This window comes from Engraulis encrasicolus, chromosome 5 (assembly GCF_034702125.1).
Source record: "Engraulis encrasicolus isolate BLACKSEA-1 chromosome 5, IST_EnEncr_1.0, whole genome shotgun sequence".
Lineage (NCBI taxonomy): Eukaryota > Metazoa > Chordata > Actinopteri > Clupeiformes > Engraulidae > Engraulis > Engraulis encrasicolus.
This window is the reverse complement of record NC_085861.1, coordinates 24,012,505-24,037,191: the sequence shown is the minus strand read 5'-3', so window position 1 is coordinate 24,037,191 and position 24,687 is coordinate 24,012,505. Positions and strand designations below refer to the sequence as shown.

The 24,687-nt window shown below is 44.0% G+C and overlaps 1 protein-coding gene across 2 annotated transcripts in view; it reads left to right on the top strand.

The window, feature by feature from the left end:
- Nucleotides 1-21,646, top strand: part of LOC134449164 (trypsin-3-like) — a 64,462-nt gene extending 42,816 nt beyond the window's left edge. Inside the window, exons 1-5 of one of the 2 annotated variants that reach the window (XM_063198973.1) lie at nucleotides 13,801-13,884; nucleotides 14,432-14,591; nucleotides 15,893-16,155; nucleotides 19,543-19,682; nucleotides 21,433-21,646. In XM_063198973.1, the coding sequence (XP_063055043.1) occupies nucleotides 13,845-13,884; nucleotides 14,432-14,591; nucleotides 15,893-16,155; nucleotides 19,543-19,682; nucleotides 21,433-21,582 (753 nt within the window). In that variant the 5' untranslated portion in view covers nucleotides 13,801-13,844 and the 3' untranslated portion in view covers nucleotides 21,583-21,646. Of the gene's footprint in view, nucleotides 1-13,800; nucleotides 13,885-14,431; nucleotides 14,592-15,892; nucleotides 16,156-19,542; nucleotides 19,683-21,432 lie in introns of those variants that run through there. The other variant, XM_063198972.1, reaches the window with a different exon arrangement.
- Nucleotides 21,647-24,687: the final 3,041 nt, after the last annotated feature.

Sequence of the window (24,687 nt, the reverse complement as noted above, 5' to 3'; positions counted from 1 at the left end):
TTCACGATTTGGAATACAATTTCAATTCTGAATGACTGTATTCCTCTATCACGTATACCTTAATTCTACTTTAAAAACAATTCTGCTCGTTCCATGCATTGGCCTACTCGTTGGCATGATGATGCAATAGGCAACAATGCAGACCCAGCATGTGCATCCTTTGTCCAATCGAAATGCTTTCTGATCCCAAGAGCTTTATTTGGACTGAAATGGAGGTGCTTCATGTAAACTCTACGGAAAATATTTTTCATTCCGAACTATAGGAGCAAGTAAGGGGAACTCGCATTCCTTGTATGCCGATGCAATAGTTCCCCTTAAGGGCTCGACATACTTAACCTGCGTACCTCCCGCCATTTGGCTCGAGAACCATTCAAATGCGGCATACCATTCATAGTCAAAAGTGCCATTTACATGCTTTTGCTTGCATTTTCGGAAGTGTGACCTCTGCTGTTCATGAGAGAAAAGACATTATATTATCCTCAAATGATGCAGGGTCCCTTCTGTAGTCCAGTAGCTGTATCTCTTCTATAGGCAACTGTAGGCTACATCTCCTGCTCTGTCTGCCTACCTGGTCGCTGCTGGTGGACGCGCGCCAAGTTACAAAAAAAGTGGGGTGCACGACCTCGCGCCGCGCCAGCTTGCGGAGGGAGGTGTGGCGTAATTTTGGGCGCACGCCATCGACGCCAGTGAGGTATGAGTGAGGTTACGGCCAGGGGCGGTTCTAAGGGGTGGCAGGGGGTGGCATTTGCCCCCCCAGAAATATGATTTGCCACCCCAATTAAGAGCCCTGGTTGTGACCAATAGCCTTAATGCTTGACATCATTTCAGACATAGAACGATTCACTGTATCACATGTGTGTGTCGATTATATAGTGTTTATAATTTCCCCTTAGTGTAGGAGCATGCCCCCCTGAAATACACTTCGCCACCCCTTTGCCACCCCAAGTATAAATGTCTGGAACCGCCCCTGGTTTACGGCTAGTTACGCGAGGTGTGAATCTCCCACTAGCTCCTATACAGAGGTGGAAAGTAACTAATTACTTTACTCGCGTTACTGTAATTGAGTAGCTTTTTTGTGTACTTGTACTTTTTAAACTACTTTTTAAAATTTGTAATTTTACTTACATTTACATTTTACATTTACTTTTACTTAAGTACATTTTCTTTCGAGTAATGTACTTCGGTACATTTTACAGCACAAGCGTTACAGAGTAAAAAAAACAACCCAACAAACAAAAAACCTCTAGAATTCTAACCTAGTTTATAAAGAGTTGGCGCGTGCGACCTGTCTCTCACTCAAACGATGTTGGCTGACATGGAGGCTGACGATGGAGATTCACTTAACTCAGAGGAGATCAACATTAGCTGTTCTTCCTTTAACCCAGTGCACCCCTTGCACATCTAGAGGCATAAAACGCTAATTGTTAAAAAGTAACTTTTTACTTTTACTCAAAGTACATTTTAAATGATTTACTTTTTACTTTTACTTGAGTAGATTTTTTGACTGGTAAATTTACTCGTACTTGAGTACATTTTCAACAGAGTAACAGTACTTGTACTTGAGTACAATATTTTAGTACTCTTTCCACCTCTGCTCCTATAGTATACCGATTGGAACCTACGCACCCACCAGGCATCAAGAGAAAAGGTGCGGTAGTTTATTCCGAACTATTCAATTGTGAACTATTTAGTCAGAATTTATTAAAACATCATGTCAACGTGACAATTCAGACAGACAGATAGGCAATAAGCGGATGTTTCCAGATAATGAGAAAAAAAAACCTCTTTGTTCTATGTTTCTATGTTGACAGTACCCTTTCTTTGTATTCTTGTATCCAAGGGACCCGTGAGTAGAACAAGGGAGCTGATCTCATAGCAGAGCGTGCTGTACTTTACTGTAGCCATAGCTGCTCTCGCTTCTTGCACAAACACACAAACCCTGGCCCTGGACGTCTCCACTTGGGATGCTTTGCTACGGGTCCATTCTACAGATGTGCTCAGGATGAGAAAGGAGTGTATTCGGGGGAATGGAGTGTGTGTGTGTGCATGGTGTGTGTGTGGGTGGGGGTAATGGGGAGTGTATGGCTGGGGGGAATGGTGTGTGTGTATGTATGGGGTGTGTGCGGGTGGGGGTAACGGGGAGTGTATGGCTGGGGGGAATGGTGTGTGCGTGTGCGTGTGTGTGTGTGTGTGTGCGTGTGTGTGTGTGTGTGTGTGTGTGTGTGTGTGTGTGTGTGTGTGTGTGTGTGTGTGTGTGTGTGTGTGTGTGTGTAAATGTATTCGTGTGTTTGGGGGTGGAGAGATGTGGGGCAGAAGAGCAAAGCGTGAGAATGAGAGATGGGTTAGTATCGTCAAGGAGTGAGAGAGAAAGAGAAAGATGTTTTGAACAGGGGAGGCAAGACTTACTGCTACGGATAGTAAAAATGTAAAAGAGGACAGATGGAGAGCATCAAGTTAAAAGAGAAGGAGAGTGTGAGGGATGAGGCGAGAGAAAGTTGGAGATGTACACTAAAATGTAAAAACAAAGACAAAAGACAGAGAAGCAAGGAGACAAGGAGAGGGAAGGAGAGAGAGAAAGAAAGTTACAGAGTGAATTTGTAAAGACTTGGCTAGGGAAAGTTATGCGCTCAGACTTATGTGCTCAAAGTGATTTCGTTTCCCTCCCTTTTCCTCCCACGGCGGTAAGGGAAACAAACGGCATATGAAACATTTCCTAAAAGACTTATTTACATTTCCTCCTATTTCACTAAGGTGAAAAAAAAACTCCCATCTAATGAATCCCTGCACAGAGTCTTTCTCTCACAGCTTATTTATCCTCCCTCTTAAAGTAAATGTACAGTGTTAATTCAACACTTAGAGAGTACTATGGAACCAAACACCCTCTAGAAGTTGTTAAATCGACTCTCTGAGTGTAGGATTTATACCTTTAATTTTTTTTACTGAGGAAGAAGTGAAGAACTTAAAAGTCCGCCTCAATTGATTGTTCATTCCCTCTGGTCATCATGCAGCAATAAAACTGTTATGAGTCACTTCAAATGACGGCTGTCTGCATGCATTGCATGGGGATATTAATAGCCACCCCAAAGCTAGTAGTTTGAGGCCAGCCCTGGCGGACCCAAAGTTTTGCCACACGGCTTGATTTGCCAACCAAACTTGCAATTAGGTCGGCCAACACAAATACCAATTTGGGTGTGTAGAACAAGCTGCAGGGACTCCGCAGGGCCGAGTCTGGGCTGAGGGTCTCGTTGAGAATTTTTTAATGCCTTGTTTTTTTTTCTTCTTTCTTTCGTGCAGATGGAGTAAGGGTGTGGCAGAGGAGGCGAGGGAGGGAGTGTGGATGCTGTTTTTTCTTTTTATTCTTTTGTTGCGCTGCAAACACACACTTTGTTTGCGTGGATGTCTGGCAAATTCAAAGTGACTTATACAGGGCTCCACAGTGCGACCAATTTGGTCGCATATGCGCCCATTTTTTTCAATGGTGCGCCTAAAAAATATTTTTAGGCGCACCGGTGCGACCAGCCATCAGTAGAACAAAATCAATTACCAAACAACCGTTTTAATGGACATCAAATTAATAGTCATTCTACTGTAGTGGCCCATCATCACACAATAAAACGTGTCGATGCGGTCATTCCTTCAACACCGCTGAACTACCGGTAGCTTTCTCCCCCTTCCTCGTTCACAGGCAGCCCGACGTTTCAGAATAGAATGTTCGACTTCGCTCAACTATCCGAGTTCACATGTGCCAGCGAGTTTTGTGTTCTTAACCAGGCGAGTTTTGCAACGGACGAGAGAGTTACAATCACGGTAAAAACAGCAAAATGACTTGAGGATATTTTTAACCCGAGAGACTGACAATCACGGTGAAAAACTAAATGGCTTGAGCGGATATTAAACATGGCCACACAAAAACGCAGACGGGTGCGGATAATAACCCGTTTCAGCTGCGTGCAGAGCTGGCCAAACAACAGGTGACGCGCTAGTCTGTCGGGACTTCTGTGAGTTTTTTGATAGCGACTAGGGCAGGCTACATACTGTCTATCAGTCGGCAAGGCATCGTTCATGCACCTCGAGGGAGAGAGAGAGAGAGAGAGAGAGAGAGAGAGAGAACTAGTGCTGTCGTGTCTGTTCGTAGCGCTTGCTAAGATACCACAATCATTATGCAGAGGGAGAGCGCTCAAAAACGGGGAAATAGACAAAACCCAATTCACCTCCGATTCCACTGTAAACATAGGCTAGGCTATTTGTGTCTAATGATTTTCAAAATCATGACATTTTTAGCAGGGTTTGTTGAAAAAAAAAATATCCATCCATCCATCCATCCATCCATCCATCTATCTATCTTAATATTGTAACTGTGCTCGTGCCGTGTGCGTAGCCTTATTGCAGAAAAGGCTGGTATGTTGATCTTACTAGTCAAACACATACTGACTAAAAGGCTACTAATTTGGTCTTTTCTACCAGCCAAACTGCTTGTAGCCAAGATGTGTTAGTTAGGTAGCCTACTGTCATGTCTTTTATAAGGAGCACATTTGGAAGACTAGCCTATAGCACATGAAAGGCTCCAGGTCTTTTAAAATATAGCAATAATAAAAATAATAATAATAATAATAATAATAATTATTATTATTATTATTATTGCTGCTATTATTATTGCTATTGTTATCGTTATTATATTTAATTATTATTTTTTTAAAGAGGTGCGTGTGTGTATGGGGTGGTGAACACATTTGGGTGCACCTACATTTTGTGCTGGTGCACCTAAAAAATTGTTTTAGGCGCACCAGTGCAACCAGTGCAAAAAGTTAGTCTGGAGCCCTGGACTTATACCCCAGGGAAAGAGTCGAGTGAATGAAGATAGGAGTCATTTCTTCTTTATTTTTCATTGCTGTGACTGACTGTGCAGTTGTTTTTCTTGCACAGATCAAACGGAGCTCTGTAAATAGTCAGCAGAAAGTTATGAGCTTGACTTTGGTTCATCCCGCTCATGCCCTTGTCATCTTTCTCTAGTCTATACTTCACATGATTTACTGTCGCACATGGCTGCACAACAAGTTAAAAACCATGGCAGAATCTCTCAGCGTCTCTGTGTTTTGCAGCGACTGGGCAGAAGACAGGGGAAGTTTGGAAGTTGTGACCTACGTACACTCTATGGAGGTTTTCTTGCTTATACGTTTTGCGGCAAGGTTGACTGGAACTTGTTCACTTGGGCATGAGGAGGTCAGGAATTTTGTTTGTTGAGTCACATACGCTGTTGCTGCTGCTGCTGCCTAACCCCAACCCTGCTGCACCACCTAAATCCAACCTCACCCCCCCCCTACCCCCCCATCCATCAACCTCTCACCCCCCCCTACCCCCCCATCCATCAACCTCTCACCCAGGCCTGTCCCAACAAGGCAGGCAAACTAGGCAATTTCCTAGGGGCCCCAGCTGAATAAGGCTCCCCTGGCAATGACTGGTTATGTACTTGTATTCCAACGACAGTCATGACAACTTTGTGAGTGAAGCAAAGCCTAAATTCAATTCAATTCAACCTAACCCTACATTCAATAGCTGATCAAAATAGCTGCAACATAGCTGCTATCAAAAATCTCAATACTTTGACTAGAAAAGGGGGGGGCGCCAACTCCCTCTTTGCGTCGGGCACCCAAATACCTTGAAACAGTCCTGCTCTCAACATTACCTCCACCCAGGGAAGCCGACAGGGTGGACAAAGGGGTCAGTTGTCCTGGGCCCAGGAAGAGAGGGGGGGGGGGGGCAGAAATGGGTTCTCATAGCATTGTATGTATTTACATGGGGGCCCTGTCCGATGATTTTGTCTTGGGCCCAGTCATAGCTGTCGGCGGCCCTTCCTCCGCCACTCCACGTTCAACCCACCGTCAGCCATCGTCGTTCCCCAAAAAAACCATCCAGATCAACAAGCAGACCAGCCTCGCCAGCCTTAACCACTTCCTCTTAACTTGCCCCTGGTTCCAAAACCACGTATCCTCCCCCTGCGCTCCGATCAGAGATGTCAACTCACTGCACGGCTGTGCTGGGCCAGTAAATAAACATGCTGTCGTGTGTATGTGCGCGTATGTGTGTTTGCACATGTGTGAGTGCGGGGCTTTTGGTGTGTGTGTGTGTGTGTGTGTGTGTGTGTGTGTGTGTGTGTGTGTGTGTGTGTGTGTGTGTGTGTGTGTGTGTGTGTGTGTGTGTGTTTGAGAGAGAGAGAGAGAGAGAGAGAGAGAGAGAGAGAGAGAGAGAGAGAGAGAGAGAGAGAGAGAGAGAGAGAGAGAGAATGAGTGTGACAATGAGTGTGTGTTTGTGAGTGCACGTCTGCATGCATTTGTGAGTTTCTGACTGACTGATTGACTGTTTGTTTGTTTACCTGTCCTGTCTGTCTTGTCTATATCACTGTGCCTGTACTGGTTTATGTCAGTATACACGCCTGAATGCATGGATGGGCGTGTGTACAGCATGCTCTGCACAAGTGAACCTTCTCCAGGGTGGTAAGCGGTGAGGACAGGGGGGGGGTGATGGGGAGCTGGGTCTACTGGTGGCAGGGCTGCTGACATGTTTGGCCGGGCCCGGGACAAAGTCATCTGAAAGGGCCCCACACCCAATAGATAAAATACAATGAGGACCCAATCCTAGGCCCCTGGTCCTCTTTGGCCCGGACAACCGCCCCCTCTGTCCCCTCCTGTCATCTGTCCTGACTGGTGGGGTTGCCAGGGCTTGGTCAGTAGAGGAATAAGACATTGGATGCAAATCAACTCGCATCCTTCTTCTGTCCTTCAACTGTGTGTCTCATTATTGACTTGGAAAAAGACAGTTTTATGTTGGACATTAATTTCACATTTTAAAATACAACACATGATTTATCCGAAAGAAGACCCTTGCTGTCAAACCAACTTTGAATTATAGACACATCATGTCCTCATGGACCACGAGGCTTAGATATGTCATGTTTGTATTTTGAATGATTTAAAGGATTTAAGGATTTAAAACTGGCTCCGCCTAAGTCATTAACAACGAGGCACAAGGTTGGAGGACAGAGGAAAGGATGCAAGTTTGGAGAAATGATTTGCACCCTATGTCCTTAGGAGCACGAGGGATGCACATCAAAAAGAAAACGAATGTGCCTTTAGAGAAGGAAGTGCAAAATGTCTTTAGTGACTAAAGTCAATATCAGTTGTTTTTCACAAAAAAATGGCAAGTGAATTCTCTCTCTTTTCTCACTCCGCTCACTCTCCTCTTTCTATATTTATTCTCCTGTTTTGCCTTCCTCATTCTCCCCTCGGTCTTGTCTCCCATGTTTTTCTATCTCTCTAGCTCTCCCTCTCTCTCTCCTTTTTCTGTCTGTTTCTCTCTCGCAATGAATTCTTCCTATTTGTTTTTTTTCCTCTCCACTTCCAAGCCCGCTGAGCTGCGTTGCGTCGGCCGAATGGAAAGGGCCATATGTGCGGCACATGGTGTTGTTTGCTTGACTGCCACCACCGCTCCCATTTCGCATGTTAAAAAAAGACGTTTTACACATCCAAAAGCTGCGCTTTTGCTCTCCCTCTCCCTCTCCCTCTCTCTCTCTCTCTCTCTCTCTCTCTCTCCCTCTCTCTCCCTCTCTCTCTCCCTCTCTCTCGCTTGCTGTGCCATTATTTGCCATCAAGTAAGTCGTAGCGGTGCAGCTGTGGCACTCTGCTAAAATATGACTTCATTTGCTCAACTCTACCAGGACTCTTGGTTGTGTCAAGCATCATTACATTGCATTACATTACATTGCTCTTAGCTGACGCTTTCATTTATTCAAAGCGACTTACAACTATTATTTTTCAGGGTATTGGTTACAGTCCCTGGAGCAATGTGGGGTTAGGTGCCTTGCTCAAGGGCACTTCAGACATGGATGGAGATGTAGGGAGATGTCAGTGGGGATTCGAACCGACAACCCCTAGATTGAAAGACCAACTCTCTAACCACTAGGCCACGGCTGCCCCATTTCACAGTTAACTCATTAAAATATTATATATTTTTACCTTTACCTTTAAGACAACATATTTACAGCAACATTATTATACTGTATTACACATTGCACATAATAACTACACATTATTTATACGTTTCCCCATTTTTTCAGTGGTTCAGTGGTTTTAACAGGTTGAAAGTGACATTTTACCATATGGTGAATACCACCTCTTAGTAATTTGGGAGACTTTCCAAAGTCTGTCTGAATGAGAGGACATTGCGTTTCCCGCTTGGATGTTGACCACTGAATGCTTAAACATTTACTCAGTGATAAATCAGTCATACGTTCTCGGAAATAATGATATGACTTTGCCTTTCTGCACTTCATATCAGGTAATCTCAAATGACTTGCGTATCAGGTCATGTGACATCACTGAAACAACAAAGCTCGACTCAATGCAGCAATTGAAATACGGTCATAAAACACCAAAGGCTTTTGTGCTGTGAGCGAGCATGTTTCATGTGTCTGGATTGTAACTATTCATTTTTGTTGTTAGAAAAAAAATAGGAAATAACATGTTTGTGATCCATACCATGACCTTAGTCAGATTGTTTTTCTACAGAATTCGAATTGCCTAATTGCTAATTTCTTTCGCATTTGTGTTCAAAGTCTTGGCATCTGACAGAAGTTTGGCTATGCATGCACTCACACTTTGTGGTAAAACACCATATAATGGGCCCTCATTAACTGTGAAACAGCAGAAAAGACATACCGGCACACAGAACTTTTCTTCAATCAAAAAAGGAAAACAAATCTGTAAAACCCAAATGAATGGACATATCAACAGTGGCTCTGGCCATTTGGGAGCCTGTGAAATATAGATAGGGCCCTCTTGTATTTTTTGCTGGTATTTACTATGATGGGAATGAGTGTTTGGGGGGTGGGGGTAAGGAGCGGAAATTTGGTGTGGCCTAGGCAATTGCCTAGTCTGCACATTGGTAAAACCGATTCTGGGACATCTGACCCAACTGAAATGAGTCTAGCTTGCAGTGCCCAGAATATTCAAGGCTGGTGTTGTTTGTACTGTATACTGTTGTCCACATCGCACAGTTGAACATGCCGCCACTGAGGCAAGGCAAGGAAATGGAGGAGCGAAGAGAACTTGCCCATGCTGGATGGGAACACGTTATATTTAAACCCTTAAGCATGCATAATCACAGGGTTGCCTCTACGCACCCTAACATTTGAATGTTTTCCCTGTCTGGGGCTGATAAACACCTTGCTTGCTGCTACGTTTCTCTGCGTAATACACAGACGGAGCGCTCCATGACAAGTGACGGTTTGCTGCGATTGCAGTTTTAACAGCAAAGTTATACAGTGAAAACTAAAATCTACAAGCCCAGGGAGTTCTGACTGAATTAGGGAAGAGCACCTCCTGATTCCTGTCTGTCTTGAACAAGGAAACTGTTCATCAGTTTGTCGCAGGAAACGGTAGCAACAGTTGAACTATTGTAAGTTCTGCCTTATTTGGCCCCAGAATATGGTCAAAAACAAGTTCTGTGTAGAAAGGCAGGAATTTTATGAAACTATTTTGCGGGTATGCAATTTTTTTCTTCTATTTTTGTCATGTTGTTTTGGGAGACTGGAACACTTTCTGTGCTTGTGGACAAAGGAACATTGCCATCTCATCGTGACAATGGTGCATTCAAAAAGACCAGTTTAGTGCTACTGCAGATTCTTGCATAATCTAAATAAAACAAGAACCTCGCTACTGATCCTGTTTTGGATAAACTGAGACACAAAGTACACAGGATAAGGATTTTTTGTAACGTTATGTATAACCATGTCGTCATAACCACAAAATGTTATAGAATGCAAAATTTCAGGGTGCATATATGCAAGGACTTGTACAGAAAACCACACGCAGGCACGCACGCACGCACACACACACACACGCGTGCACACACACACACACACACACACACACACACACACACACACACACACACACACACACACACACACACACACACACACACACACACACACACACACACTGTTAGTATTTGTTCATTGCCACTTCCACAAATCCACTTGATTCTCACGGCAGCCGCCTTCCACTTTTCTTCATTCTCACGCCAGTTGTTGCCTTTCCATTTTGTGTTCTTTGGCAGGCGGGCCCTCTGAATCACACAGGCATTTCAAATTCTTCAGATTGTTATCTTCACAGTCTCATCCCAAATTATGGCCTTTGTAATCAACAGTGAAACTTTGCCCGTAAAATTAGACCAGCGTCACATAATAGTTAATTATATACCCTTAGGCTGCAGCGAATGAGGGGAGGCTTGGTGGTTATGCAGCAGCCTAACCCAATACTGCCCCCTGTGGGATTCTGGATGTATGGACATGTGTGGAAACCTATTAACTGTAATGAATGCAAGGAAGACTTATGATAAATGAGCAAGTATAAACCTACTGGGTGGTGCAAGGACACAATGAGAATACCAGGATATCAGGATGCCTGGGAAGGGACTCCGCACCCTCATTCATGGTTAACATCCGATAAGCACCTACCCAGCAAAATGCCAGTGTTGATATAACTCTTAAAGTATTGAAGTAACCCCAATTAAGATAACATTTGATGCCACTCAAAATAGTTTACTCAATATTGTGTAGACATAAGAGCTGTGTAGAGTTGAAATTCCACTGGCCACCTTCAGAATTTACCCTGACTTTTGACTCCATGCACCTCTCAATGGTGTTGTAAACACTCTGAATTTATATGGGTTCACTCTAAAACATTGACACCCCATTTTTGTGTAAATGCCTCTTTGGTAAAGATATGCAGACCAAATGTAGGTTGCCACGGTGACAAGTCTGTGTGTGGCAAGACTTCAACAGTGCGATTTAGTTTTTTCGCTGATGGATATGATAGATGCATTTGACACTGCTGAATCATTTTTTCCAAGAAGTGATAACTTTCCCCAAGTCAGTGAGTTAGCTGATTATGTAAGATAGTTGTTCCTTTTTGCAGTGACTGAGACCCATGTAAGGCTGTCATGGGTAAGCGGTTAGGGCGTCAAACTTGTAGCCCAAAGGTTGCTGGTTCGGCCCCCCACCCGTCAGGTTGGTGGGGTGAGTACTTAAACATTCAAAAAAAAAATATGTTGAATTTAAAAAACTGAATGAATGTATGAATGTGAATAAATGAATGTATGGCAATAGGCTATATCTATTTCTTTTAGGCTCAAATTGACCCAAATGATAATAGATGTACTATCCTTAATAAACAAATTTGTTTTTCTTTTCAAATGTTATAAATAACCTAGATTCGTATTTAGGGAGTATATGGAGCCACTGAAATAGTAATACTATATATCTATCTGTTTTTTACACCAATCAGTGACATTGTATTGCTATTTTTTCAAATTTTCATGTCACCAACACAGTAATAGTAAATGTCTGATACATAAACATGTGCCAAAGTTTTGATTTCTACTGATTTTGTAGACATTTAAGTGGCTGGGGTCAAATTGACCCCAAGGAGCACAGATGTAACCAGAATCTGAGAGTGGGTTAACCAGTGCTCTCCTCCAGCCTCCTCCATGACTGAGATACCCTGGGCGTGGTACTCCCCCGACGCACTGCTCCTTGTTGGGCATCATTGGACACCGGACGCTGCCATCTTGCGCGGGTGAGGAAAAACTGCAATTTCTTTGTGTGCTGTGCTGTGGATTGCTGTGTCACAATGACAATGGGAGTTGGAGTTTCCCAGGTGGGCTTTCACTTTCACATGTATTCACATAATGTGCACCATTCCTCCAGGGCAAGGATGTAGCCTAATAGCCATTAAAATAGTTTACTATGGGCCTTAGTCAAAGCTCAAATGGCACTAAAGTGTCATGCTGGGGTCCTGGGTTCAATCGAGGTCATTTCCCAATCCTTCCCCTTTTCTCTTCCACACAATTGTTGTTGCCATCTTCTACTGTCTTATCAAACAAAGGCATAAAAGCCTCCAAAAAACTGTACTACCTCTACACCACTATGACATAACAAAGCGTCTTACATGATGAATTGTTTAAGGGGGTATGGAAGAGTAGACTAATAATTAGTCATATGTATATCTCATCTATTTTTCTGTTTCATGCTTTACAGACAATAAAGTTTGATCTTATCGTATCTTTTTGTATTGTTAAAAACATAAATTAATTAAAAAATAAAATTATATATATGATATTATATACTGAATAATAATAGCAAACAGTTGAAGATCTTGACAAGAAATGAGTGGGAGAGAGAGAGATGGGAAAGGATCGGGATTTTAAATCAGGCCGGAATCGAACCCAAGTCCGGGCCGTTATGGTACAGCGTATATCGCACCCACATTTACATATTCTTGAAGCTACTGAGGAAGATCAATGCCCTTGGCCGCTTGATTAAAAATCAAGATACAGTTTACTGTTTGAACAAAAAGAGCATATAGTCTTTGAGCAATTTGGATTGCTAGTTCCCCTTTGTAGGCTTCTACAAAAAAAACAGTTGCCAAACAGGGGGCCTAGTTGGCTGGCTGGGTGGTCCTGGTTTGCGTAGTAGACACACAGACGTAGGCACACAGACGCATACTCACGCGCAGGCCCGACGACATGGGGGGACAAAGGGGTATGTTGTCCCGGGCCCAGGGAGACAGGGGGCCCAAAATTGGTTCCTCATTACATTGTATGTATTGGATTTGGGGCCCTTTCAAATGACTTTGTCCCGGGCCCAGCAAAAGCTGTCAGCGGCCCTGCTCACGCGCACATGCACACACGCGCGCACTCACACACACACACAAACACACGCACACGCACACGCACACGCACACGCACACGCACACGCACACACACACACACACACACACACACACACACGCTCAGTCTGTTTCCATTCCCTTGTGATCTAACACTCCAAGTGCATTGAGGGAACAGACAAATATGGGCCAGTTGCCTTACAGTTACCCTCCCTTGTGAGATGGTAAGAAATCCAATATGAACATCAAAATTCATTTTCATGTTCAAGTCTATATTGAAAAAAAGGTTAAGCTTCTAAAAAAAACACAAATTATAATGACAGGGATGTGTTTAGAGTACTCAAAAGCTCAAATTTGGTGAAAAGGATTTCTGGTTGTGAAAATGGTGATTAATTTAATAAGTAGACTTAAAGCGATTGAATGGCAACTTGGGTCAGACAACATATAGCCTAGGTAACAGTGTTTTGACAGAATGGAAAAACTGAAATGTTCTATACAGTAATGTTAAGTTGCATGAGAGTGTTAGAATCGACTATAGTATTCATTGATGTTTTATATCATATCTATTGTGTAGGCCGAGGGGAAAACTAAAGCTGTTGAGTGAGCTGAATTTGCGAGAGCTTTTGATCTATATTTGGCGTGGGAGCACAGAGTGTGCACTTGTGATTAAAGACAGCACAGTGCCAGTACAAAAAAGCACAGACGATATTGTGCGTATTCTCAATGGATGGGAATAGACTTTGACCCTTTCAAAAACATTTCAACACAAATATACAACGGCTACAACCAAATGTGCATATGGCTAGCAGCACATCCATCAAACCATTTATCACCAAAATAAACAACTTGTAATTTAGTATTTCTCTTCGTGTTTGTAATTATTTACGTCTGCAATGCGCTGTGAAGACTTCAAACAATCGTCTAGGATGACTGACCAGTCAAAGCACCAGTCAAAACAGTAGCAAGACTAACTAGCACCGTTGGCACATGTTGGCTACTGCACTGTTGAGTTTGGGACTCAGATAAGATGAGGCCTTGAGCTGGGAAAGATAACATGGAGCGCGACTGGGTATAAATTAGCACTAAGCCAATAGGCCCAGCAGGGTCAGACTGGTAAACATGAAGCTGTATTTTCTCTTGGCTTTTCTGGTAGGGGCAGGTAAGCTTTTCTTCCCACAGAAAAAAATTGTTAAGCTCTTGTTACACAGTAAATTCTGAACAGTTATATTCAACAATTAGGGAGTACTGTAGGACATAACAGGCCTATACACACAAATGTTAAATCGACTCTCCAAGTGTTGAGTTGCAATGCTAAATGGGATTCAAGAAAGTTGACATGTGTTTGGCTTTTTTCGGGGGAGTGGGGGTTGAGGGCCCCAAGTCACAGACAATTACACTAGTCTATAGCGTACATATAAGTAAACACCATCAGTCATGGCATTCGACAACAAAGCCCATGACGTTTTTCAAGTTAAACGTGTTGGGCTGAAATCTTCAGAAAGAGAAATGCAACGGCTGCGTGATTATGTACACCATGCCATTATCCACCAAGCCATATGTTTCATCATATCCCTCCAAGCTTTTGTTTGCACAGCACGTAGTGCAGTGTTCATTCCACACTTCCAGAGTTGATTTTAACACTCCTAATGCTGGTCCAACTCTCTGAGTGAGTGTTTACTGTGCACATTGTTCCTTCTGGTCTACAGTGTCTGCCCTGGAGACACAAGATGACAAAATTGTCGGAGGCTTCGAGTGTGTGAAGAACTCGGTGCCCTGGCAAGTGTCTCTCTACGACGGGTACAACTACTGCGGAGGCACCCTCATCGCCAACGAATGGGTCCTCTCTGCAGCCCACTGCTACCAGAAGTGAGTACAGTATGTTACACTTTACATTACAGTTAGTACACTTTTGTCCAAAGCGACTTACAGATATTACAGGGTATTGGTTACAGTCCCTGGAGCGATGTGGGGATGGGCACCTTGCTCAGCCAGTACTTCAGCCATGAGGGAGGAAGGGATTGGTGAGAATGGGGATTGAACCTGCAACCCTGTGATCTACAGTCCTATTCCCTAACCGTTACACCACGGCTGCCCACCACCATGACTGCCTTGAGTACAGGAAAATCGGAGTAGCACTACTGAAGTATAACTGCAATAGAAATGATTCTACCAAAGACAACGTGTCCTTTTTAAAATAATGCAGGCGGTACCGTAAAACTGCAGTGTCAATTTCACATCTAGACTGCATTTGGTCCCAGAGTACTCTTGTATTGAATTAACACTGCATTTTTTACTGTGTGTCTTTTATGCATGATCGGCCTTACAGTAAATGCCCCATGAAATGTATTTACTTTTAAACGTTTCTTGCATGGCTTTGACAAGTCATTTAATACACTTACCAATGTACAGAATTCATGAAGTGCACATATGGTTGCTGCACATTGTATGTAGACACACTGACTCAACTACAGATGCAACCTCAACGCGGTGTGGATGTGTTGTGTGCATACTGCGCAGTGACACATGATTTGGCATCTGCTGTTGTGAGTCCTCAAAGCCTGTGACAAGTTCATCTTTTTCTCACAGCTGCTGCCTTCCTCTGTTATTCCCATGTTATTATCAGATACCGTCCCCCTTTAAACTACCAAAAATAGTTATTCACTACATTGCTGCATGTCACGAGTTGCCATGGTTATTACTGATAATCACTTTTATAAGGTAATCAAACTATTAGATTGCATTAGATTAGATTAAATGGCAATCAAACTATTAGATGGCCTTAGATTAAATTAAATGGCAATCAAACTATTAGCTCTCTCAGCTACTTCAATGGTATACATACACATTTAATTCAGCATCAAGAGGGCTATGCCAAGAGGCCTATTGAAGTCAGAAATGACTTAGAGAGCGAGAGAAAGAGCGAGAGAGAGAGAGAGAGAGAGAGAGAGAGAGAGAGAGAGAGAGAGAGAGAGAGAGAGAGAGATATATATATATATAGAGAGAGAGAGAGAGAGAGAGAGAGAGAGAGAAAAGAGAGAGAGAGGCAAACCAAGTCTGTCCTGGGCTGGCAAGTGTTAACTAGTTAGCCTGCTTCTTACCCCCCCAACACCAACTCTGACCTAACTCGACCCCACCATCCCCCATCCCCCATCCCTACCTCCCCACAGGAGCCCCACGGAGGTGCGCCTGGGCGAGCACCACATCCGCGACCCCGAGGGCACCGAGCAGCACATCATGTCGGCCAAGTCCATCCGCCACCCCAACTACAACCCGCGCTCCATGGACAGCGACATCATGCTGATCAAGCTCAGCCAGCCTGCCGTCCTCAACGACTGGGTGAAGACCATGGCCCTGCCCACCAGCTGCGTCGCCCCCGGGACCATGTGCCGCGCCTCCGGCTGGGGCAGCTATCTCCCCAGCAACGAGGGCTGTGAGTATTATGGGGTGGTATAGTCTCCCTATGCCGTAGCTATCTCCCCAGCAGCGAGGGCTGTGAGTATTATGGGGAAGTATAGTATCTGGTTGGGGCAGCTACCTCCCCAGCAAACAGGGCTGTGACTATTATGGGGTGGTATAGTATCCGGCTGGGGCAGCTACCTCCCCAGCAGCGAGGGCTGTGAGTATTATGGGGTGGTAGAGTATCTGGACGGGGTAGCTATCTCCCCAGCAACCAGGGCTGTGACTATTATGGGGTGGTATTGTCTCCGTATGCCGCAGCTATCTCCCCAGCAACCTAGCCTCGCGAGCCATCCTATGTACTTCGTACAAAGGATTGGCTCCACTACTGTAGTCTGGCCGTGCTTCTCTGTGGAGTACCTGGAGCAGTAGAATTTTGATCGCAACGCCCCCCCAGAAAACAGCCAATAATCGTATACGCCCCCCACGTGGGGGCGAAAGGGGGAGGACGCTCGTGAAAATGACGTACACATCTGCGCCAGAGCCATTGGTCTGCGCTATGTTGTTGTTGAGTAACTGCCAGCGATTGGGTGAGAGGTGTCCAATAATTTCAAACCATAACTGAGTGCAAACTTCCTGCTTCCTACAATCGCTTCAGAGCAAACAAATGCCAGACCATACGAAATGAAATGGTAGTATTATGGGATGGTCAGGACCAGGCTACCAGCAACCAGGGCTGTGACTATTATGGGGTGGTATAGTATCTGGACGGGGCAGCTACCTCCTTAGCAGCGAGGGCTGTGAGTATTATGGAGTGGTATAGTCTCCGTATGCCGTAGTTATCTCCCCAGCAACCAGGGCTGTGACTATTATGGGGTGGTAGAGCCTCTGTATGGCGTACAGGTAAAACCCAAACATTTGGAATATGTGGCAATGGGATATAAACTAATGAATCAGTTTAGCCCAACTCTGCTCCCCAGTGAAAATGACAGCATGGCATTTTGTTTCTGCTACCCAACACTAGCAATCGGGGTTGTAAGCATTACTATTACATGACCGTTTTCTGCAGCTATAGGGCAGCTTCCTCTACCAGGGCTGTGAAGATTATATAGTAACAGCAGAGAGAACACAGCAAGAGGAATCTTACTATCTCGGGTAAAGTTCACCATTTCCCAATGTCAAGTGCTCTAGCCTTGGTAGTGCGTGAGACGCCCAGTGGTTGGATGAACTCCCCGAAGTATCCAATCACTAAGCGCTTCACGCACTATCAAGGCTAGAACACTTGACATTGGGAAATGGTGAGTGTGTCTGGCTGAGGGAGCTACCGCCCAAACTGGATTACAGTGTGACGATGTGACAATGAGTGCGTTGCAATATGCGACCTTACCTCCTCCACTTGCCTCCTCCACTTGCTTCTGTCCTCGTACCAGGAAGTAATATGTCATCATGACATCACTGACAACAGCATTATATTTCAATATCTCACAAAAGCTCAATTGTAGAGTCTTTTTCTCATTTGCAATTGGGATGGTGAATGAAAAACAGTCCCTCAAAAGTTGTTGTGGCTAGGCTGACAGCTGGGAAACTTTATCGTTTTCTCCACGGAGGAGGGGCCGGGAGGCGGGACGAGGAGACAAGCGCAAGTGGAGGAGGCAAGGTCGCATATTGCAACGCACTCAATGTCAATGGGGTGGTGGAGTCAGAGGGAGGAGAAGGCCGGGGGTGGAAATGAGGAGGTACAGTATGTATGTGTGTCTGGACTGGACTGGGGGTGTCTGGACATGAGGGTGTGTGTCGGCACTGACACTGACACTGTGGTGTATCTGTGGGACAGAATAACAGGGTGGGTGTTAGTGCGTGTGTGTTTGTTTGTGTTTGTGTGTGTGTGTGTGTGTGTGTGTGTGTGTGTGTGTGTGTGTGTGTGTGTGTATGTGTGTGTGTGTGTGTGTGTGTGTGTGTTTGTTTGTGTGTGTGTGTGTGTGTGTGTGTGTGTGTGTGTGTGTGTGTGTGTGTGTGTGTGTGTGTGTGTGTGTGTGTGTGTGTGTGTGAGAGAGAGAGAGAGAGAGAGAGAGAGAGAGAGAGAGAGATTTTGTGTTTAGGTAATTAGGATTGCCATTAACGGTAAAGCAGGTGTGTATGTTTGTGTGTGTGTGTGCGCGTGTGTGTGTGTGTGCGTGTATGTGCGTGCGTGCGTGCGTGCGTGCGTGCGTGCGTGCGTTTGAGCCTGTATCTTATAGGCAGTCTTTATGTAAATCTTTGACAGTACACACACACACACACACACACACACACACACACACACACACACACACACACACACACACACACACAAACACACAGAGAGACACCGCCTAGTTTTCCAGTGGAATGGCAAGTGCTCATTTCCCCACGAGACAGCTGGCACTTCTCACTGATGAAATAATGTGTTGCCCAACCGTCTGCTGAGGGCAATAACAGCGTGACTCCATTTCCCCCATGTTTTAATCAAGCTCACTCACTCAGAGGAACCAGAGCTGGAGTGTGTACACACACAGGGACGCTGAGAGGGACGGGACAAAGGGGGTAAGATGTCTGGGGCCCAGGGAGAGGGGAGGGGGGCAGAATTGGGTCCTCATTAAATTGTATGCATATGGGAGGGGGCCCTTTCAAATGACTTTGTCCCGGGCCCAGTTAAAGCTGTTAGCGGCTATGTACACACTACCACTTTATGAATGGATGGTGACTACTACCCCTTCTCCCCTCAACCCTCCACCCCACCCCAGCACCACAACTCTGATCCACACCACAACTGAACCATTACGGAAAAATGAGTTTGAGTCATGTCCTGACTTTACAATATGGAATTTTCCCTCTGTTTTTTATGAGGCAAATGGGTATAGTATTTATAAATTAGTGTAGTACATTATAGTCAGAGATAGCGAAACTGCACCCTCGAAAATCTTTGGTATAATATTGTATAGTATAGTATAGTATAGTATAGTATAGTATAGTATAGCAGTGGTTCTTAACCTTTTTTTCTGAACGCACCCCCTTAGCTGTTCCCAAGAAAAGCCACGCACCCCCATCCCAAATGTCTACATGTGTATACGCACCAAAAAATGATTCAAGTGATTAATTACAATGACTCTTACTTTAGACATTAATCAATACTCTTACATGGGGACGAAAAAATGTTTAAATTTGGCCTAATTATAATGTTTGGAAGCAGAATTTTGGTCACAACCTCAACACAAACAAAATTCTGTGCACCCCCTGAAATCTCTGGCGCACCCCCAGGGGGTGCCCGCACCCCAGGTTAAGAACCACTGTAGTATAGTATAGTATAGTATAGTATAGTATAGTATAGTATAGTATAGTATAGTAGTATCATATTAGTTATTTTTATAGTAAAGATGTTGCTTTGTCTGTCCTTATACTGCAGCGAGGTACCCTGAAAAACTGCAGTGTGTGGACGTGCCCACCATTGATGACGACTTCTGCTACGATAACGCATACCCCTTCCAGCTCACCGAAAACATGATGTGCGCTGGGTACATGGAGGGAGGCAAGGACTCATGTCAGGTACTGTACAGACGATCTTATTTTCCATCTATCGGTTACATCATAATGTGTAATGTCACTGATGCTATTTTATTAAGATGAGCAAACATTCCACCTCATCAAAAAGCTATGATTATTTGACAGTTGTCATTATTGAATTACCTAAAGTTCACTCTGGAATCAGATACATGCGTTTGCATGACGGTGGGTGTGCCTGACAGAGGTGCTGTCAAACGGCATCAGTAAGAGGCGCTCAATAACACTCAAATAACACGCACGTAACACTCTGGGATCAGATACATGCCTGCGTGTGTGGATGTGTGTATGTTGCACTTTCTCACACGTATTGGCGCCGTGTGGCAGCCTCCAGAGCAGGTGTGTGAATGTGGGAAAGTGTGTGTGTGTGTGTCTGCTTGTGTATGTGTAATGCACCTTCTCACATGAACACCGGACAATTGACGCTGTGCGGCAGCCTCCAGAGCGAATGTGGGAAAGTGAATATGTGTGTGTGTGTATTTTGAAAGCGCTTTGAGACAACTTCAGTTGTGATATTACGCTATATAAATACAGATTGTATTGTATTGTATTGTACGTAGTGTACTTGCACAACGGTGGGTGTGCCTGACAGAGGTGCTGTCAAACGGCATCAGCAAGTGGCGCTCAATGCAACACGCACATAACACATAATCACATTCTAACTGATTGGTGTTAATGGGGCTTTTGCAGTAGCTTAACTTCATTGGCTGATACACATACTGAATTTCATCGTTGTCCAGCAAATAAGTCCATGCTTGCCCCGCTCAAAGCTCCTTTTTCCATTGTCTTAGATCACTTTGCCACATAGTCATGCAATTGCAATTGTACAATAGTCTGAGGTTGACAAATATTTACAAATGCAATTTTGGCAACTGCATCACTTTGTAATTCAGACCATTCTGCTCCACAAGTATTAAGAAAGCGTGAAGAAAAAAAGGCAATGAAAAATGGAGGATTGAAAATTGAGGGGAAAAAAAGAAAGAAATAATGGCAGCAATGCCATGTGAAGGTTGTGTCACATTGGCAGTCACTAATGCAATTCCCATTCACAGTAAATACACATAGATATGTTGCCAAAGGGGGTGGGCAACATTGTATTTGGAGGTGTCGTTTTATTTCTCTATATAGCTGACAAGGTTATTTAGTGGAGAGGAACTCGTTGTGTTCACTGTCAGTAAATGGCAATGCGACAGACAGAGAGACACTCTCTCTGAAGGGGACCCTTAGATCAGTGTTTCCCAACCAGGGGTACGTGTACCACTAGGGGTACGCGAGCACACCTCAGGGGGTACGTGGAGAATGGAGCATAGTCATATTGGGATAAAGGAATAGATATAGAGAGCATGGGCTAGGGGTACTTGAGCTACAACAAAAAAGCTTAGGGGGTACACGAGTCAAAAAAGGTTGGGAAACACTGCCTTAGATCATAATGGACTACTATACTATGTCATACTGTGTCAAGTGGGTCTGTTGTTGCCTCAGTCATTTTCTGAAGCACTGAAAAGGTGTTTTTTTTAAACCAAGGCAATCTTTTGAAAAGCACTGCTAGCCCCATTATTTTGAAGACTGCATTGGCATTGCTCTCGCTCTTGTGGGCTAAACCCACCTCTTACCTCAAGTATTGACACTGACATTAAGGTTTCTTTCTTTCTTTCTTTTTCCTTCTTCCTTCTTCCTTTCCTTCTTCTTTCTTTCCATCTTTCTTTCTTCCTTTCTCTCTCTCTCTCCTCCTCAGGGTGACTCTGGTGGCCCTCTGGTGTGTGGCGGAGAGGTGCAGGGCGTGGTGTCCTGGGGGCACGGCTGTGCCCAGAGGAAGAAGCCTGGCGTGTACGTCAAAGTCTGCAACTACGTCCAGTGGATCCAGGACACCATGGCCTCAGGCTAAACTGCAAACTGGAGGAGACATGATCAGACCGACCATCGCCTAATAATGAACACAGTTCACAGTTCAATCCCACATAAAACATAGATAAATAAAGGGCGTGAAGGACAGCACTCTTCAGATTTTTCTTGGTTTACTCGCCCACGAACGCTTCAGGCAGAGCCCTTCTTTAGTGTGTAAGAAAATCTGAAGAGCACTGTCCTTCACTTCCTTTATTTACTCAGGTTAAACTGCTCAGGTAGAGCAGAGTTGTATGAGTGGACATGGAACGTCCATTAAAGCAAGAAATCAAATAAAGCTTCTCAGTCTCTGACTTACCGGTATATCAATGTTCCCTGTTGGTTCCTTACTGCCCAAATACTTTGAAGAGCAGAACAAAACCATTACTAAGATTAACTTTTAGGTGAGATGCAGGTGATAGCTCATCAGTTAGTCTTGATCATAATTAGTAGGCTTTAGGTTCGCACTACATTTAGAATAGATAGGCCTAAGGGGTGTTGCATGATGCAAATTGAGAAGAAAATAAGACGTTGAAAAACACTTCCAACATACCATGACTTGTCAGTTGATCAACCCAATATGTCAATCAAGCTGACCTGGACTTGCCAATCAAATGCTGACATCAAGCCAGTTTTCACTGCTCCCACCCTTATCTTATAGGCTATTTTAAGGCTATTTATTATCTGACATGTTGCTTAGTGACAATGATGCAGAATTGTCATTGGGATCACAGAGCACACAATAAAACATCACATGTTGTTGCACAGGTATTGCACAGTCGTTGTGCCGTTGTACAATTGTACAATTGTACAGTATGTCTGCTTTTGGCCCATGGCCATACAGAGAACTGTGGCGGACAGTGCCATGTGAAGTGTATCTCTGAAGCACCTGTGATAGTTAGTAGGCTAGTATAGATAGGCCCAGTGAGTGTTTGGACTGGTAACTCTTCAATAGTAGGCAGGGGTGCAACAAATTCTGGGCCCTAAGTACAACGACCTCCAAAGGACCCCATATGATGTTATGTAAAATAAATAAAATCTGACTCCCTGTGGGGCCCCCATTGTACATTGGGGCCCTTGATGACTCTGCCCCACTTCCACCTCTATTTCAACGCCCCTGATAACAAGTCTGTGACCTTAACAAGGGATTGATACCTGCAACCTTTCAGTTTATGCAGGTCCATTAGTTTTATAATTGTCGAGTAGAACACTCTCTAAGGCAGCGACATAATGAGCAGTAACCTGGCTCTCGCCAGATCTGTGTGTTTCCACTCAGCTTCGCAAACTACTCGTAGATCTGGTTGGATTTTCAGATTTGTCCAGCTCCAAAGCTCCCAGGCAGCCTGACCAATCAGGATCGCAGGATTTTCAGAGATAAATGTATACGTGGGAAGGTAAAAAATAGGCTTAAGTGAAACGCAACAGTGGTGCCTCACCTGTCCTGGACTCACTCGTCAACATCGATTCTGCAATTTCAACTGTAGCATCTCATTAAAAATGTCAGACAAGTGGTTTCTCCAATGCTGTGCAAGGACTTATAAATACCTAAATAAATACCTAAATAAATACATACATACATACATACATACATACATACATACATACATACATACATACATACATACATACATACATACATACATAAATAAATAAGAACCACGCCTTCTGAGAACTACACGTGTGACCATAGTTCCAATTGAATGTTCACTTTAAATGAACAATAGGTGGACTGGAGGAGACCAGCATAGATGCGTAGGAAACTCTTATCTATCATTCACTTGCCCCTGTTCTCTGAGCAACTAAAGATAATAAAATGTTTTCATGAGGGGCCACTGACCCTGGGCCTATATGAATAGGAATAGGAAAAGTAGTTTTCATAGGAAACAAGTTGCAATTTGTCAGTGTGCCCAGGTTACTTTCCTGAACGTGTGAAGTGGGCCCCCTTGTGGAAAATAAGAGACAATACAGGTGGTGGAAGCAAGACTGAATTCATTCAGAAGAGTGGTTGTGTTTTGGACATATTAGGCTGATCCATTTCTTCCTATTTTAAATGGAAAAACTGGGGTTGTACTCACAAACTCATAATCCTATAGGCCCTATGTGGAACAATCGGAAACTTTGCAACCACATAGGCTACTCTGGAGACTGAGGTAGGTCTAGCGCATTACATCATGGCTACAAGTTACAACATACAGTATATGGCTAAAAAAGAGACATAAGAAATCCTACACCACATGTCGCTCCACACTAGAGGGAGTAAGAGCCCCGCGGCCGTAGCCTGTGATTTATCGTCCTTAGGCCTACTGAGTCCCCTCGTCATTGAACTGTGGCACTAAAGCAAAGATTAGGCTATAGCCTACCACTTTTTTCATCATCAAATGAAATGACAGGTGAAGCCGCATTTAGGCTATGCATTGAAAATAAATGTTCTGGCCCGCGACACAGCCTATAGGCCTACATTAAAACCGGAGACACATAGCCTACCTTCAGGCATTTCGGCAGAGAGATCATCAAGTTCAAAATATTTTTTGTCAATGTAGACCTGCTTTGTCCTAACAATTGAGATGGATTATAAAAATACTGTCATGGTAAGAGCTTACATTTCTTAGGCCTAAGTGATTTTTGCGTGAGAAATTAGAAATGGCGAATGAATAACGACTGTCTTGAACAGCTATGCCAGAAGTCTTTGCATTTTGAATCGAAATCTGGAATGAAAAATAAGCTCCGTCTTTTCCATAGCTCGGGCTATGCTTGATTTAGGATCAGAGGTTAAAATTGACTTTGAATATGATCACAGTTAATGCTTTATGCATTTAGGGGGAAATGAAAATTAGGCTATTATGTCGAAACCATGCGTAATTGAAGCGCGTGTATCTAAATCAACATCAGAAGTCTTGATAATTTCTTTCATAAATCAAATAGCCCACAATATGTCCAATCCAAACCTCTCTTCATTGAACTTGTGGTGAATGACTGTGATGACGTAGCTGCCCAGATGTTTGACTGTTCTCCATGGCTGCGTAGAGCAGTAGTGCTGGAAAAGTATTTCCCCTGAATGGGACAGCTCACACAAGGCTGGGAGTAAAATACATGGGCGTGTTTTATGGAC